Source organism: Anguilla anguilla, chromosome 14 (genome assembly GCF_013347855.1).
Source record: "Anguilla anguilla isolate fAngAng1 chromosome 14, fAngAng1.pri, whole genome shotgun sequence".
In the NCBI taxonomy this organism is placed as follows: Eukaryota; Metazoa; Chordata; class Actinopteri; order Anguilliformes; family Anguillidae; genus Anguilla; species Anguilla anguilla.
Genome location: NC_049214.1, coordinates 37,471,900 through 37,490,585, shown reverse-complemented (window position 1 = coordinate 37,490,585; position 18,686 = coordinate 37,471,900). Strand labels below are relative to the sequence as shown.

Below are 18,686 nucleotides of genomic sequence, written 5' to 3'. Positions count from 1 at the left end.
AGTAATACATATCGAGGAGGACATCATTGCCGTATTTCTATATAAATCCACTTCAGCCAGGAGAGGAGATGCCCTTGCCATGCTAAGTTCTTGAGATTAATATAAAATATGTTTTATTCACTAAGTACACTTAATGAAAACATATACCACTCTGTTAACTACCTTGTTAGATTTCAGCACAACCTGCCATAAATAAAGGCTATATCTAACAAAACCTGTACTTTAATATAATTTAAAAACACAAAATTGCCATATTGCTCATGCTTGCCATGAATATTATTCAAGTGCAGAAAACAGAGTACATGAATGCATCATTTAAAAAAAATGTTCATTGAAATGTGCACATTTTTGCAACACAAGTAAAAAGCTATCTTATTGCTAAACTAACCTAATTGAGGAGAGCTGGCTATATCTGATGGTATTGAGTATTTTATGACTTAATCACTGTATGGTTAATGAAGGAAATTGAGACCAAAAATCAGTGGGGAAATTTTCTGCCTCCTCAGTTTTCAGCTCAGCAGCCGCCACTGTTTGGTGCGATGCCAAAATCATACCCTCCCAACCTTACCCTCTGAGAAGCTGTCACACGTCATAAATAAATCCCCTTTATGTTAATTATTCACTGTAAAGGGATTAAATTCACATGTGAAATTGTGTTTAGGGGGTGAAAAGGAAGTCTTTTCCACTGAAAGGAGGCCATTTGTTTATTATGAATGGACATTTCTGGTTTAAGCAAAGCTGCTTCACATTTCCATTATGGAAAATTCAGTATCAGTTTTTATCACCCATGAACTTACATTGAAAGGAAAATGTGAAAACGTAAATGCTGCATAATATCATATATTTATTCAGTTTTTACAATTGTACTGCCCAACACCAATTTTATATTCTGAAATATGAAAAAATAAAAAACAGAACAAAATGGATTACACATCACTTAAACCTGCTAAAACAGTTAAAAGGTGAAGTAGTATCCTGCTTTCTCTGTAAAAGCCTAAATAACATAGAGAACCCCTTTTGATCTGTAATTAAGCAAAGATAGTAGAAAGAGATTTGCTGCAATGTAATAATAACAATGAAGAGTGATGTGGAGAAATGGTGTCTCTTCAGCGGTAAAACAGCAGTATGGCAGACTCAATCATATCCCGGGAGGCACTCCATCCTCTGTGGGTTCCATAGCCGTCCCAGTCAAACGAAGCAAAATCCCCACACTGACGTGGTGCAGCTTCAGGGAAACGGCCTCCTCCCCCCACACAGTACTGCAATACAACAGAAAAAAAGAAAGAAGCTGAAAGAGAGGTAGGTAGAAGCCAAAACAGAGCTGAAGCTGAGACAACTATGAAGCTGAAACCAGCTGAAGCTGATGCAGGTGAAACTGATACAGGTGAAGCTAATGTAGGTGAAGCTAATGCAGGTGAAGCTGAAACTGTCAAAGCTAATGCAGGTGACGCTAATGCAGGTGAAAATGCCACAGAACTGTGGCTGACACTGAGCTGAAGGCCATGATGACTCATTTGTTCCCTACACACTGCAAAGGGAGGCTCCTTTGCTCTGAGCACTTTGGAGGTTATAAGTTTAGAAAATTAAGATATTATATAATAAAGGTGCTTTCATGTGTGGTGTTATATATGCCTATGAATGCTAATTAAATCAGGGCCATGTTTTCAAAAATGTAAAGAGAGCAGAGTGAGTATGCATGAGCATACGTGTTCATGCGCAGGCATTTCATTCATAGTTTTGATTTGTTTTTAGTTTTCCTTTAAATGAGGCCTGTGGATATTTTGTTTTCAAGCAAATCTCTACTATTAATTAAGAAATTCTACCTTACTTTGTAATTCAGATATTTCCTCATTTAATGTAGTGGGGAGCACATGGAGAAATGGCTCTCTGTTTAATGAACTGTGCACAGTGAACATGCCAGTTATTCCTTAGTTCTAACTCAGAGTAATCATGCCTAGCCATTATTATATACTCATACTTATGCAAGTATGTCATATAAAGTACACCATGCTATAAGCCGTCATATGTATGTCTTATGAAGCACATCATGCTATAAGCACTCATATGTATGTCTTCTGAAGCACACCATGCCACAAGCACTCATATGTTTGTCTTATAAAGCACACCATGCTATAAACACTCATATGTATGTCTTATAAAGCACACCATACTATAAGCAGTCATATGTAGGTCTTATGAAGCACACCATGCTATAAGCAGGCATATGTATGTCTTATGAAGCACACCATGCTATAAGCAGTCTTACATGCTCTGTGTTGCATCCCCTGGCACTGACTCCAGAGCAGATGGCCATAGCTGCCCTCTCATTGTTGAAGACTCGGAAAGTGATAAAACCTGCAGTAATCTCCCCTGTAACAAAAATGAGAAGAGAATGATAACATCTCTGTCTGTGTTGTCTCCATAAGCATATCAGTATGGGTTGTAATGCACACGAGTCTGTGCTGTTTCTAATATACACACTGGTCTGTGCTGTTTCTAATACACACACCAGTCTGTGATGTTTATAGTACACACACCAGTCTGTGCTGTTTCTACACACACACCAGTCTGTGCTGTTTATAATACATACACCAGGCTGTGCTGTTTCTAATGCTTTCATACCCTTTGAGAGTGGCCCATACAGATTTGCAGTAGATTCTGCATTCCCAAAATCATACACTATAGGAACAGTTGGGCCTTTGTCAATGTTGCATGTGCCCGCATTGTATCTCACAGGGTAGCGCTGAAACACAGAAAGAAAAACAGCATCAGCAAAACCCATTTTGACTGCTCTGCAACACACAAATACAGTTATTTTATTACATGAATAACTAGAGTTTATTTAGCAGATTGTACTTTCAGCTGTTAGACAGTTAGCTGTTTTTAAGCAAGAATGCCTTCCCAAATACATTAATACATAAATAGATGCAATACCTTGAACAGCTGGTAGAGGTTTCCTCCCTGTGAAGTCAGGAATCTGGTCGCTGTGTGGTAGCGCAAGATGGAGTTGGCGATCCATTTCTCCATCTCTGCATTGTTCCGAACATGCCACACGGACACGTCTTCCGCTGTGATGTCATAATACCCGGGGTTCTAGAACACGGAACCCACACAAAGATAAAAGCCAGTGTTGATAACTAGCTTTGATGAAAAACTACACGGGAGACTAATGGGATGGGAAGTCTCCACACAAAAATGTACCATAATGATGTGAATACCAACATATGTATCTTTATAATTCCAGCATGCAATAAAACAGAGATAAGAACTTCCTTTCTCTTCTCCCATTTCTTCATGTTGGTCTTTGCCCTTCTTTTATATAAGGATCTCTTTTCTTTTCAACTGTACACTGTACTTTTGGACAGGCTGTCTTTATGAACCCGAGACAGGAGGAAGGGCCAGTTCTGTCTGTGGTCAGTACTGCAGAAATGTGGAACGGCCAGTTCTGTGGGGGATGGGTGGGGGTGGTCATTACTGTGAGAGAGATCAGTTTGGTGCAATGGGTCAGTACTCTGATATGGGCAACTACTGTGAGAGGTGTCAGTTCTGTCAGAGTTGTCCGTACTGAGACATGTAGGTACTGGGAGAGGTGTCAATGCTGTCAGAGGGGTCAGTTCTGTGAGATGGTTAGTTCTGTCAGAGCGGTCAGTTTTGTGAGAGGGGTCAGTTCTATGAGATGGGCAGTACTGTGAGATGGTTAGTTCTGTGCGATAGGTCAGTACTGTGACACATGTAAGTACTGTGAGAGAGGTCAATACTGTGAGAGGGGTCAGTATTGTGAGATGGTTAGGTCTGTGAGAGGAGTCAGTTTTGTGAGTGGGGTGAGTACTATGAGATGGTTAGGTCTGTGAGAGGGGTCAGTATTGTGAGATGGTTAGTTCTGTGCAATGGGTCAGTACTGTGAGATGGTCAGTGCTGCAAGTTAGTTAGTTCTGTGAGATGGCCAGTGCTGTGAGGTGGTCACTTCTGTGAGATGGTCAGTGCTGTGAGTTGGTTAGTTCTGTGAGATGGTCAGTGCTGTGAGTTATGAGTTAGTTCTGTGAGTTGGTTAGTTCTGTGAGATGGTCAGTGCTGTGAGTTAGTTAGTTTTGTGAGATGGCCAGTGCTATGAGTTAGTTAGTTCTGTGAGAAGGTCAGTGCTGTGAGTTGGTTAGTTCTGTGAGATGGTCAGTGCTGTGAGTTGGTTAGTTCTGTGAGATGGTCAGTGCTGTGAGTTATGAGTTAGTTCTGTGAGATGGTCAGTGCTGTGAGTTGGTTAGTTCTGTGAGATGGTCAGTGCTGTGAGTTGGTCAGTGCTGTGAGTTAGTTAGTTTTGTGAGATGGCCAGTGCTATGAGTTAGTTAGTTCTGTGAGAAGGTCAGTGCTGTGAGTTGGTTAGTTCTGTGAGATGGTCAGTGTTGTGAGTTGGTTAGTTCTGTGAGATGGTCAGTGCTGTGAGTTATGAGTTAGTTCTGTGAGATGGTTTGTGCTGTGAGATGGTCAGTACTGTGAGTTGGTTAGTTCTGTGAGATGGCCAGTGCTGTGAGTTGGTTAGTTCCGTGAGAGAGGTTAGTGCTGTGAGATGGTCAGTGCTGTGAGAGGGGTCTGTGCTGTGAGTTTGTCAGTGCTGTGAGTTGGTTAGTTCTGTGAGATGGTCAGTGCTGTGAGTTAGTTAGTTCTGTGAGATGGCCAGTGCTATGAGTTAGTTAGTTCTGTGAGAAGGTCAGTGCTGTGAGTTGGTTAGTTCTGTGAGATGGTCAGTGCTGTGAGTTATGAGTTAGTTCTGTGAGATGGTTTGTGCTGTGAGTTGGTTAGTTCTGTGAGATGGCCAGTGCTGTGAGTTGGTTAGTTCCGTGAGAGAGGTCAGTACTGTGAGATGGTCAGTGCAGTGAGTTGGTTAGTTCTGTGAGATGGTCAGTGCTGTGAGTTATGAGTTAGTTCTGTGAGATGGTTAGTGCTGTGAGAGAGGTCAGTGCTGTGATTTGGTTATTGCTGTGAGATGGTCAGTGCTGTAAGAGAGGTCAGTACTGTGAGATGGTGAGTTCTGTGGGAGGTGTCGGGTCTGAGGGGCAGCACTGAGTGGTTCACCTTGTAGTCATCAGAGGTGGCAGCCTCAGGAGACCCAAAGGTAACCTTGTTGCTCCAGGTTCCGTCCCCCTCCGGCAGATTGGGGTTGTCGCCCTGCTGGCTGGACCAGCGATCCCCCAGAGTGCACTTCCCATACAGGTTATTCTCATGGACGCTGGCCACCAGTGTCCAGCCCCCACCCGCCGTGGTCATGTCACAGAATGCCTCGTACCGAATGCCATTTGTGGTAGTGAGGTAATACAGCCCATCTGGAAATGTCATTTGAAAATAATAAAGATTCTTTGTGAACCTTAAACTTCAATTGTTATTAAGAAAAAACTTTCTGACGCAATTGTTCCTGCTGGATTCAGGTTCTGAAAATAGTTGCATACCGACATGAACTTCATATTTTTCTTTGAGCTCTTTGCAGGTCCGGGCGACATATTGGATCTTGTTCAGCAGTCTGACTCCGTCTGCGTTGTTGACAATATACAGGAGAAAAAAAGAACAGAAGAAAAAGTGCATGATCAAATAATTAAACAGCCAAATTGCAATCATCTCTGCAAAGTACAGCATTAAGGAATTTAGACTATTTAAATGTTTCCAACACTGTAAATGCACTACCCTTTTCCTTCCACAACTGTTTCTAAACATTCTACATTAAAATAAGTGTTTAAATTTTTTTGAAAAAATGGACATACAGGCATTTTCCCCCTTTTTTTCAAACTCCTGGCAGTCAATAACATTACATTACAGGCATTTGGCAGACGCTCTTATCCAGAGCGACGTACAACAAAATAAGCAGCAGAATTTGGTACCCAGGTGCATATGTGTTGCTCTCACCTACAGCACACTATTCAGCAACTGAATGACAGATGCTTTGATACAAATTGCTCTATCAAGCGCTATCAAACTAATTTCACACATACAATCACTCACAATTCATTCATTTCAATACTACAATGGAGTTGCAGATTTTAGGGTGGGGCCATTGTAGAAATAGAAATGATAGGTTTATAAATCTGCAGAGACAACACCTTAGACAATGTTCACTGTAACTAAGACTGAATAAACTGTGAAAACATAGCGTCAGGTCAACAAATGCAGTCAGAATAAGGTTAAAGACAACTGTGTGAAGTGCAATCGATTTGTGTGTGTTTCCTGCTCACTTATATCACCAAAGATGTTTGTTCTTTGTGCAATTGATAGGTAAGGGGAGAGAGATGCGTGAAAGTGCACTCCGAAGCAGGGGAAGGGAAAGTGTTATTGAATTTGTTATGAGAAGAAATTACTTATTTAGAAATACTGAGAAATATTGCACTGTGTATTTTGTAACTACTTTTTCCATCTTTTGTTTTGTCTTGTTTTTCACATTTTTGTGGTTTTTCTCAGTTTACCTGTAATATGCCTTGCTGTGTTATCCCTTTAGCCTATATAAAAAGTAATCACTATATACTAGAAATTAAAATCTTGGAATGATTCAGTTGTGTCCTGTTTCAAGAAAATGGCAAATGGTTTTGAAACACGGTTTCATAGCTTCTAAAGTCTTAATTCCTATAAAATGGGTAGTAAACATTTAAAAAACACATTAGTCACTAAAGACACTGAAAGCTCTGCATTAGAATACTTTGGACATTTGCTTACCACATTCAGAATGACATAGGCAGGGCTCCAATAACAAGGACATCACGAAAATGGCCCAGCGTAGCATCTCTGAAAGAAACAAAGTTCAGCTGACGTTTATTTTATTTAGCTCACTTATATGTTATCAATAATTCCATTTAGTACTTATAGCACCTATAACCATCATCAATCTCATAATTTCCATGAAATGAATGAAATGGTTTGCAGGACGATTGATTGTATCTGCAGTCTGGGTGAAAGGGTTGTGTAAAATAAGCTTGTATGCAGGAAGATTCCTGTATTCATTATGGCAGCATTCTGTGATTTTGGGTTAAATAAGGAGGTATCAGACATTTCTTTAGGGAAGCAGAGGAAGTAAATAAATTACAACCCTGCCTCTTTTTCTTCACACATATTCCTCACTGTTATTTCCTTGTAATTGCTATTCAGCTGCACACACTTTTTTACTTTAACTTCAGCATGATGTATAACTCAATATTACTAGTCCATATTTACTAGGGGTGTGCAGAGACGTCATTATCTGTATCTGTATCTGTATCTGTTCAACCAACAAAATTATCTGTATCTGTGTTTGGATAGAAGACAGGAAGTGGGCGTGGTTTATACCGGAAGTCACGTTAAATCAGGCAAATGTATTTTTTAAGCTAATATTCATTGGCAATGCAATTGTTGTGCCTTCAAAGCATCAAATTGATTTAATATTGGCATATAATTAATCATGAAATATATTTCCACATCCTCATACTGTACTTTTCATCTCTCTCTCTTTTTTTATTTTTAACTAAACTAAGGTTTATGAACACTGTTCGTGTTCATTATAGCCAAGACCTATGACTGATATATATATCATGTTACATCTTAAACGGATGAATATTGACTAAAATACAAGGTGAAACGTCGGTTTTTTTCAATATTTCGACTGGGTTTTTTTTAATGGAGGAAATTAACACATACAGCTAAAAAGTGGTTCTAAGCTTAATTTTGATGTATAGGTTGCGGGGGTTTGAAAGAAATCCAGCTGCCACACCAGGTTTGTGTCTCGCTAGCTCCCGCACATCCTCCTCGATGCGAGAGTTTCCCTGAGTGATAGCCGGGAACGGGCAGCTCTCAGCCCGCTGCCTGCTGTGCGCTGACTCGGTGGGGGCGACTACAGAATATAGCGATCACTTTTCAATAATGTGTAGTAAATGAAACTACTAGTTAGTGAAATCAAAGTCCTATGTTGCAAACAGAATGGACATTTTTATCTAGTGGCCATCCACAATGATATGAATCGATTTGAAGAAACATAATGGCTGACGCATAGAACTTGCGGCGCAGTGGCTCAAAGTTTGTTGGTGTGTGTAACTGGTGCCCCCCCACCTCTCTCTCTGTCTGCCCATGTAACGTTAGATAGAGGCTATGAGATACATCCCTAATATTTACGATATTTTCTCAGATTTATCCATGTACTGTACATTATACTTCCATCGCACCACACGGACCTTCCCTTCCAAAAGAGCAAACAAAAACAAAATTGGGTTTGCTAATGTAGCAGCATAAGAGACCAGAGTATAATGTTGAGTAGGAGGATATGTATTATTCATGTAAACACACAAACGGTTAGAGGCGCAGTTACAGAATCCAGTGCTGACCGATATTATGCGTGAATTTGAATGGCTTGTATTAGAGTAATACAGTCATTTTAGATAAAATAAACGGCGTAGTGATTTTCAAAAGGGTGAATTACCTATACCTAGCAACTTTCAAGTCTTGTAGAGTGTTTTCCCACACCGTTTCAGCATGAATGGCAGTGAATGACCTGTCTGGACAAAATGTAAACAAACACAATATCTCAAAAATAAGGCAATTCTGGGAAAAATGGTTGAGGTTTATGTAAACTATGTGGCCGATGTTGATGGCCAATGACATGTAGTAACACTGGTGCGGTCCTTTAACTTTTCTCATAATTACGAGATCCTGATTGTAATATACTGGATGATTATACACTTAATTACTTGAAATAAGGAGGTCTGCCGGTAACGTATAACTGGCTTGCTTTATTACAACTTCAAGCCTGACACAATACATCAGTACTATGATACAGTACACTTCCGGGGCACAACTGCGGTTCCTTTGTAGATGGCACAAGTATTCCACAGACAAGGTAGTATAGCTATGCAAGTATATATACTATGATACTGATCTCATAATTACGAGATCCTGATCTCGTAATTATGAGATACTTTCTCCTAATTAGGCTACGAGATCTTTTCTCATAATTACGAGATCCTGATCTTTATATTTGCTGATAGACCTACCTGACATCGTTTTCTGGAGTAAGACAGAAGCGGATAGGACTGTATCATTGATTTACTGTCTCTGTCTCTACCGAACACAGATAAGATCTCATCATTATGTAAGTATTACTGCTCAAAATATTTCGGTTATATACGTTATTTTTGAAATTGAGTGTCTTTAAATAGGTTAGTGGTATTTTATAATGAGGATATTTCACACTATAATGTAAGCGTTCGTTAGAAGTTTAGTAGTTTTTGTGATGCATGCAACAATGAGAGTTGGAACATTGCCAAAACGTGGTGGACGGTTGTTTTCGTGTCGTCCCATCCCCATTCAAGAAAACATACAAGAGCACAGAGTATAGAGTTGGAAGGAACATTGCCAAAACGTCCCTTCCCCATACAAGAAAACATATGAGAGTATAGAAATAGAGTTAATTATTACACATTTAGGTACTGTACCGCATTGTGTGACATTATTTCTGCATAATTTTTTTATATCAATGTTTCATCTTAAACCTTCATAAGGGGCTCATTTATATGCTTTATAATGGACAAAAAGCATTTTATTCATTTTTGGAGAAATTTTGGATATGTCTCTGGACCCCTAGATATTTTAGACCACTGTAGGCTACTGACCGAAAGCTTGTAATTCCCAATTGAAAATGATACAATAGTGAGTTTCTTGAGTCAAAACAGTTGATTTGTAGTGAAATACGTGAATATGTTGTAATTTACAGCAATGCATAATTTAGACATTTTGGATAGATTTGGAGAGGCTGGGTACACTGCTTAGTGTTTGCTTCATAGATCTTTAGCAGTTCTACATATCCACCCTTAAGATTTTATGAACTTGTGGTCAAGAAGTTTTTGATCCAGGACATAGTTTAACCTGCTGTATCTTTCAGTATTTCATTGCAAACTAAAAAAGAGCAAATTCATTTTTGATTTTTTGCCTAGACAATTTGGCATTTGTAGCACTTTATTTCTTCCAAAATTAGGAATATGAACTAATCTAAATGGCATAAACGTCTTTTTTCATTTAAGCCATTTTTCAAGTCGCTGTGGTGTTCTCATCTGAAGTTATAAAGTTTCAAATAGGGTACCCCCTAAATGGGCAAGGATTGGCCAGATTTGGCATGTGCACTAAGGGGTTAAGTTCAGGAACTGTATTGTCACACGTGAGTGTTACAGGTGCAAATACGATGTGAACACATGCCACTTGACAACTGAAAAGGCTGACAGAATCCCTTATCATATTGCTCATTTCACTCGAACAGGATATGCTTTAATGAGCTCAAGATGTAAGGGATCGTCCCTGATTAATATGGGCTCACTAGAGTCAAGTGCAAACCACGTTGGGGAGATGTGAGAAAAAGAGACACTTATAATGAGATTAAGCAATGATCCCATCAAAACACAGCTCTCTGTGTTCATGGTGTTCAGGCAAAGCCTCATTCTGGCACAGTGGTTTGCTGTTGATATAATGCTGACTGTGACAGTGAAGCCTATTTACAAACAGAACATTTTAAAAATCCACCTCTCTGTCAACTCTTGGTCTTAACGGCTAAGTTTTCAGCAGCTGCTTTTACAGAGAGTAGCACCTTACTGCCTAACTAAGCTTAATGGAATAAGCTTTTACTGAGAGCACCTTACAGCCTACCTAAATTGAATGGAATAAGCTTTTTCTGAGAGCAGTTTACAGCCTAGCTTAACTTAATGGAATAAGCTTTTACAGAGAGCAGCTTACAGCCTAGCTAAGCTTAATGGAATAAGCTTTTTCAGAGAGCAGCTTACAGCCTAGGTAAACTTAATGGAATAAGCTTTTACAGAGAGCAGCTTACAGCCTACCTAAGTTTAATGGAATAAGCTTTTTCTGAGAGCAGCTTACAGCCTAGCTAAGCTTAATGGAATAAGCTTTTACAGAGAGCAGCTTACAGCCTAACTAAGTTTAATGGAATAAGCTTTTACTGAGAGCAGTTTACAGGCTAGCTAAACTTAATGCGATACCCCAAATGGAAGCTGAGCCCACAACCTTATAGTTATAAGTCCAGTTCCGTAACCATGACGCTCCTCTGTCACTATGTCAGGCAGGGTACATGAGTAGTTTCAAAAATTTTTGAATTTAAGAACACATTGATTTTAACTGATTTAAATTTTTTTAACTGATATATTACATTAGCATTTTAAAACAGTAAATTCTATACTTTTTAATTTATTCCCTGTCTCACTGATAATTTTATCGATTTGAATTTGTTGGATGTGAAATCAAATCATATTGTCCAATCCAATCACATGCACACATCACGAATGGGGCACCTTTTTAACCACTGGTGATGTGTGCATGTGATTGGATGAGTATTGATGTCTGCCATAGGTGGCTCAATCTCATGTCATCAACTGAAATCTTCATTCTTTGGCCATTCTCACAGTTATCGATTATGATTAATTAATCATGAGGGGCGTGTATCTATGTACATCAGTGTGATCTGAGGCACAAGTGTTGTGTGTTTGAGAGAAGGACCGTGAACTGAAATGGAGGGAGAAACAGAACGGGCCTCGTTGCCTCTCCAAGTCTGAGATTACTGAACAAGTTAGGAATCACAAAATGCACAAAATGAACATCGTAATCATTTGACAAAACAATCCACTTTCCTTGACGGCCAACACAGACTCACACTAAATAAAACCAAACACTGCCCAGATGATTCAGCCTTACTTGGTCTGAAGATCCCGAATTCGGTTGTTGGCCTAGGGGTGTGTGGGTTCCGTGTGGGGCTCTTTGAGCTGGTGCTGCGTCGCTCCAGCACAGAAACAAGCCGCTTCGCTGTGGAATGAAGTTTTGCCTCTTGTTCACAGTGCAGGTCTGTACCCATTTTTATTCTCACAATTGCATCACATGGTTGGTGATATACCCTATCATAAAGCTGTTAGAACTGCAAAAGGGTGTAACTGAGAATTTTTCCTTGGATCCAAGTTAAATAAACCATGCATAATCAGTAGCCTATGATTGTAGGCACTCAAAGACAATTTATGCTGTATTTGGATTCAACCCAAAAACAGGGATTCCATTCAATTCCATTCAGTCTTTTATTAAGCCAACTTCAAAACACCCGAGTGAATTTTTACATTTCACGTTATTTCTCTTTTTATTGTGCATTATGTAGATAACTGATACAAAAATATGTTATGAGAAACTTATGCCTTATCATTTGTGCTGAGCATTATTAGTCAGAGTTATCAATGTTATCAAACAGACAAGTGTTTACCTAGTCTGTCCTTCTGGGGTTGGTTGGCACAGTTGCTTGCAGTATAAAAGATGATGTTTTTGACAGTTGGGCTGTTTTGCTGGGAAAATATAAATGAACAAGTAGAATTTTAATTAAATTGCATTGCATTAACCTATACATAACAATACATACTGTTCTTTGTTGTAAGTTTGCTTATCTTTACATAGCAATAAGGTCACTTTTTCACACAGGCTATTTTTATAATTAACATATCAATGACATTAATTTATCAGAGGGATAGATACGTAGGAAATCAATTAGATTTTATACTGAAATTATTTTTCATTATTCTATTCTGCATGAATGCTGTTATTCTGAAATAATGCTTTTTGTGACTGGGAGTCAGGACTCTAATTGATTGGGAGAATAAATGTTAAATGTGTGATGCTCCATCTTGGCATAAATCATCTTGTGTTTGCGTTCTGATGACTCAAAGACCAAAATCTGTGAAATCTGTTTTTGTTAAGTGTGGGGTCTCCAATGTTTTCAACATCGGCTTAGGATATGAAAACTCCTGTAGTGTGTACCAGGCATTAGTTACCACCTAGTCAGTCAGCTAGATGAATGTCTGTATAGGAAGCTTAGCAAGTAGCTTCAACAGGTTGGAAAAGTCCTTTTTCAATAGCTGAGATCCCTGTGATTCCTTAGGGAGGATATCATATAACCCTGCATGTACAATAACTTTCTGTACATAGGGTTTGGTGGAGAGGATTTGTGGTGTTAACTCTGTTCGACTGTTGCATTTGGGATGAAAATATTTAATATTATCTTGCTCTTTATGTTTATGGTTATTGAGTCCCCAATGAGTAGTATTTTTGTGTGTGTCAGTAGTTTGCTATTTCTCAGCAGGATCAGTGTTCAGATTCATCCTGGCATTAGCATTATGGCTGGTAAATCTATCAGACATCACGTTAGACTCACCACTGGCGCCGGAGCTGGCGCTAGTGGGCTGCTTAGGTCCAGTAGGGCAGCTGGTGTTAGTGTTCGGACTAGCATTAGCAGGCAGCTTATGGTAATTGAGAATTGAGTTTATGGTAATTGAGGCAGTTTATGGTAATTGAGAATGCAGAAGAGTGGATGACCAGTGTGTAGATCAAGTCTATGACTCTCTATGAGTTTTGCTTGCATACACACACATAAACAGACACACAATGTCTATGCGAAAGCTACAACTTCAAAACATGAGAAAGATGCACTCTCTGATCTTTGGATTATGTGGGATAAGCAGATGGAGCAGTTGCTGCTCCTGGACAATCCTGAACCTGAAGTCGTGGTGGAGAAATGGCTGGGTCCTTGCAGAGGCTGCTGTCCTTTTGGCCGGTACATTTCCAGCAGGACAGATTAATATGACATCAGGATATGGCTGGCATGTGATGGAAGGTCCATTTATGCTTGACTACAATAACAAGGAAGGAGTGAATAATCTTGATACGCATACAGGATCATACATCCTCTCTGTGGTGATAGCAAGGAGAAAGCAAACAGGCAAACAGGTGCCATGCCTGCCCATCCAAGGAAGGCGGTAAAAGCAGAACAACTTGTTACACCTGCAAAGCGTACACAAATAGACTCACACACTGTCTTTTATGTGTAGAATGAATAGATCACTGGCTGCACTTATTTAAAAAAATAGCATTGTATGAATATTGTTCATATTCATGAAATTTTTGATATTCTTAGTTTGGCTAAAAATAAAGGGGAACACTTTCTTTGAATGGTCCTTCATAAGAGCAATACTACTCCTTCATATGCACTACATAGCACATTCATAAGCACTGCATAAACATTCTTCAGTGCTTCTGTGAATAACCACAAATAGTCATTTGTTGTGTTATGTCAACATTGCTGCAGCAAGAGACATTACCCTGCCATACCAAGTGAAATAACATAAGATCTTTATGTCTAGTACTGTAAATAGGCATAGTCCATTTTATTCCACTAAAAAAGCAGCAAGTTACCTTAGCATGACATACCATATCCCAATGGGTAACAGCTGTAACCTGTAAGCCAGGCGAAGGCAGTGCAGATCAGAATGACAAACCTGCCCATTGTTAGATGTAAAAGGTGAAAGTGGCACTTCAAACAGAAAAAAACACTTCCATCAACAGCACTCTGAGAATGACTGGTGCCTAAGCTACACGTCCCTGGGGTATTTGCACGTCCCTGGGGTATTTGCACGTCCCTGGGGTATTTGCAGTGCTCTTCCCAGATGGTAAAAAAGCTCACCTTACTGGTGGGTGTGCGAAACTACCTGAGATACATGAGATTACTTTGAGATATATTACATAATATATGATAGAAAACATATATTATATATGTTTTATAACAGGACTCTGAAGGACGTTTTGGCCATGTGTCATACTATTCATAACAGTATATGAAACTTTATTTCTCCCTCATGTGTTTTATGCATTAGCCTTTAATGCATATTCATGCATAAATCAAAGTGACATATGAATCACCAACACACCAGCTCTGCGTGACCACAGGAACCTCTCTGTTCTCCCCCCTCTCCCTCATCAACAAACACCCAAGGGAACATCCTTGGGGCAATTAAGCCAAGTTGCAGGTCTGATCTCTTGGAGAAGAGTTTCTCTCTCTTTTTAGCTTTTCCATTCATCCTGTGGCACTGAAACTGGAACAGGGCAACACTCTGGGAAGGTCTTAGAGGTCTCTCTCTCTTTTCTGGTAATTTCAAATTAAAGTCTTGTTTAATGTCTTCCATTTTGGAATGCAGAAGCAGTGAGCCTACATTCAGTAAATAATGTATGATTATCCTAATTGACTTCTTTTTGTTTAAATAAATTATTTAGTCTTAAGACATAGAGTTTGTTTTGACTTGTCAGTTGATTCCACCAGATACTGTAGATTGACCTATCAACAAATTCAGAAGCTTAATTGATAACTGATTTTCATATGGGAGTTCTAGAACTCAATAACACTTCTGTTCAGCATTCAGAGTGCTGACACTTTTAACAGGGGCATTGACTGTTGTAACTGCTGGATTCAGGATTTTGAGGGCCCTTAAACTGAACTGCACTATTCATAAAAGCATTATGAAGCCATACCCCCCCCCCCCCCCATAAGCTTTATAAAGGATATTGGTGCAATTAACTAAACTGACCTAAAGTATTTTTCATTTGTATGAACTTAAAAACCTTTTTGAAAAATAATAGACTATTAGCACTTAAGATATTCAATATAAATAACTGTCACATTGTCTGCAACCCATTTTGTGTCCTTTCTTTCTATTTGTCAAGAAAAAAGGAACCAACAACACATTGCCTGATTTGAAAATAGTGAACCTGCCCAATCATGAAATTTTGGGGCGACATAGCTCAGGAGGTAAGACCGATTGTCTGGCAGTCGGAGGGTTGCCGGTTCAAACCCCGCCCTGGGCATGTCGAAGTGTCCTTGAGCAAGACACCTAACCCCTAACACCTAACTGCTCTGGCGAATGAGAGGCATCAATTGTAAAGCGCTTTGGATAAAAGCGCTATATAAATGCAGTCCATTTACAATTTGTGAGCATGTTGATGTTTTCACTTAGGGCCACCATGGAAAATTTGGGAACAGTCGGCCATTAGGGGCAAAATAACAAATGTGCCGATGTATTTTCCAGCATTTAGAATTTTTGACAAAATCTAATTTTGCTAACTAGTCCTAGGCCATTAGGCTGCACGCCACCAAATTATGCTTGAAGGAATCTGAGGAGTCTGTAATTGCGGAGTATGGAAGTATGTAGTTTGGAACACAGCCAATAAGAGAAATAATTAACTGCAATAAGAAAAGTGGCTGCGTTTGTCATCACATTGGTGGGCAGTGCCTCAAACCTGCCCAATCTTGAGAAATAGCCCTAATACAAAAAATGTACAACGTGTATTTTTATATATAATGTATATATGTGCGCGAGGGGTTATGGAGGAGGTCTTCAGCATAAAGCACTACTCGGAGAAAGATAAGCCATTGAATTGGGCCGACATGATGTCTGCGGTCCATTAATCCTTATAATCCTAATAAACCTAATAATCAGTTAACAGTTAATAATCAGTTAAAATAAACAAGGTGATGACAGCTTTGCAACACGGAACACCCGCCACCAAAACAGCTGCTAAACCTGAGCTCATTTATATTGCATTACATCATTTATATTATGTAACCGACCCTGTGACTACTGTGCCCCTCTGTTTCCCTGCTGGCGGGGATGGTTTCTTGTAATTTACAGGTGCATCTTCGGGTCACACAAACAGACACTCACACACTGTCATTCATGTGCAGAATGAACAGATCACTGGCTGTAAACCCATCACTCCCTCCATCCATCCAAACAGGCGTGCAGTTTAATGATTAAAAAGTGGCATTATACATGTAAAATTCAAGGGAACGTACTCTTTGAGCAGCTGGGCAAAGCTCTTGTGACGCCCCACATTCAGAGAACACAGACCCTTCCCAGGACCCCTCTCTCTCTCTGCATTCATCGGGACGGTCACGCAGCTGGAGAAATCTGGGCCCTCATTTATCTACCCTGCAAAGGAAAGGTTCGTAATTCACTCAGACAGGGAACATTTAGAATGTTCGTACGCACAAGAAAGTCAGAGTTTACCAAAAGCTCATATGCTTGACTTACACACACCTCTAAGTAATCTGCCTTCATAAATCCCACCCAATCTTTAAAACTAAACTCGTACTCATAAGTTTACACCTTGTGGGTCGAGACATTTAAATTGGAAGATGTGAAAAGCTTATTTGTGTTAGTTTTTCTATATCTGAAACGTACATTTGTTACACTGTTGGTCGACTTTGTGAGTACTCTCTCAGGTCTGCATGTGAATCCTTGTTTTTGTCTCCTGCAATACTGACCTGAAGAAGGCTCACACCATTGACATTTTTATTATAAAATACATTTTCATTATAAAATACTTTCGTACTTTTTGTATTGAAGCCTTTTCCGTTGGCAAAGCTGAATTGGTTAAATGATATTCCTTTCATTGAAATATGTGTACAGGCAATTGCTCCAATGACATTGGGGAATGCAGCGATGGCATGGAAGCCGCTTTTCAATCTGGCCTGGTGTGGAGCGGTTTATGGAAACTGTGTGTATTGTGGGGTCAATGCAGTCATGCCATCAATGACTGCAAATATTTTCCTCTTAGGGTGGGTGGTGACATGCCAGACCAATCCGCAATCTCCCGTTGGAATGTGCTGGTGGGGAAGGTTAGCCACAGAGATCCAATAAAATAAGCCGTTAACATGACAGTATCTCCTAATGAGCCAAGTGTCATTCTCAGAAAAACAGTCCGTGCGGTCTTTGAAAACACACTCCCTGTGCAGTACGTGCCAGATCCTCAAGCAATGCCAGATTTGCCATTTTGCACAATCAGTGTCTCAGTGTTGCATTTCATGTGATTTAACTGGTGACCAAAACTGCCCTGCAACCATCATTTTCTAATTTACTGAATTTGGGTTGAATTTGGAAACCACCCTAAGAAAACTATCCACAGATGAGGCCTCCTTAAAAAGAAATACATAAATAGATATACTGTTAATGCATTGGCATCTTTTTTCTTCACAGTTTCCTCATTTAGGCTAATGTCAATCCTTTTATCATTTGGTGCGTGGTATTTCAATAACAGTCCTTTTTTAGCCCAAGGTGCTGTGTATGAACATGGTCAGAGTTGTGCTGAATTTAAGCACATTCTCAAGTATAAGTTCAAATGACCTGCTCCACCTGAAGTCCTGCCTGAAAGGATAGCAAGGAGAAACAAGCAAAGGAGGTGCCATACCTGCTCGTTCAAGAAAGACTGCAAAACAAGCACAACTATCAGGGGTTCTCAGGGGAAGGGATCCAACCATGGAGGCTAACTCAGGAGACAGATGTGTGTGAAATAACATGTCTAAGTTTACTTGGACAAGGAACAAAGAACAAAACAAACACTGGGGAAAAAAAATATTAGCCAACTAACCACAAGGAAACTAAGACTGGAAGAACAAACACTATGACAAACACACAGACACTCTTATGTCACTCATGTGCAGAATGAACAGATCTCTGGCTGCTAACACATCAGTCCATACAGTAGTGCTGTTCAATGATTTGAAATGTTGATTTATATATGGATAAAATTGTTCATGTTCATGGTATTATTGATATTGTTCTGCAATTGACTCTTTTGGGTAAAATTGTAATACAACGTATTACAAAAAATTTTGACCCAAATTTAATGTGTTCCTTAAGGCAAGACGAGCAAAGTTTCTGGGAAGTGTACACATGCAAAAAAAAGAGATAAAGATTTTACTGTTATTTTAAGGGCGCATTTTTAAGATAGTCATATGTGCCTACATAGGCGGGTGCACATGTCATACATGTCATAATGATCATAATGGTTAGTCTATTATCTGATATTATCTGATAATATTTATCAGAATT

General features: G+C 39.5%; 2 protein-coding genes across 2 annotated transcripts in view; both read right to left on the bottom strand.

The window, feature by feature from the left end:
* The window catches only part of LOC118212676 (intelectin-like), a 59,533-nt gene that overhangs the window by 22,105 nt on the left and 18,742 nt on the right, over positions 1 to 18,686 (bottom strand). The gene's annotated exons all lie outside the window — the stretch shown is intronic.
* On the bottom strand, positions 828 to 11,809 carry LOC118212679 (intelectin-like). Its single transcript, XM_035390842.1, has 9 exons — positions 11,689 to 11,809; positions 8,420 to 8,495; positions 6,691 to 6,759; positions 5,439 to 5,519; positions 5,068 to 5,315; positions 2,935 to 3,093; positions 2,623 to 2,743; positions 2,267 to 2,370; positions 828 to 1,259 (listed from the first exon to the last, which is right to left on the bottom strand). Exons 3-9 carry the CDS (start codon positions 6,755 to 6,757, stop codon positions 1,107 to 1,109), a joined length of 933 nt encoding a protein of 310 aa, XP_035246733.1. The 5' UTR covers positions 6,758 to 6,759; positions 8,420 to 8,495; positions 11,689 to 11,809; the 3' UTR covers positions 828 to 1,106.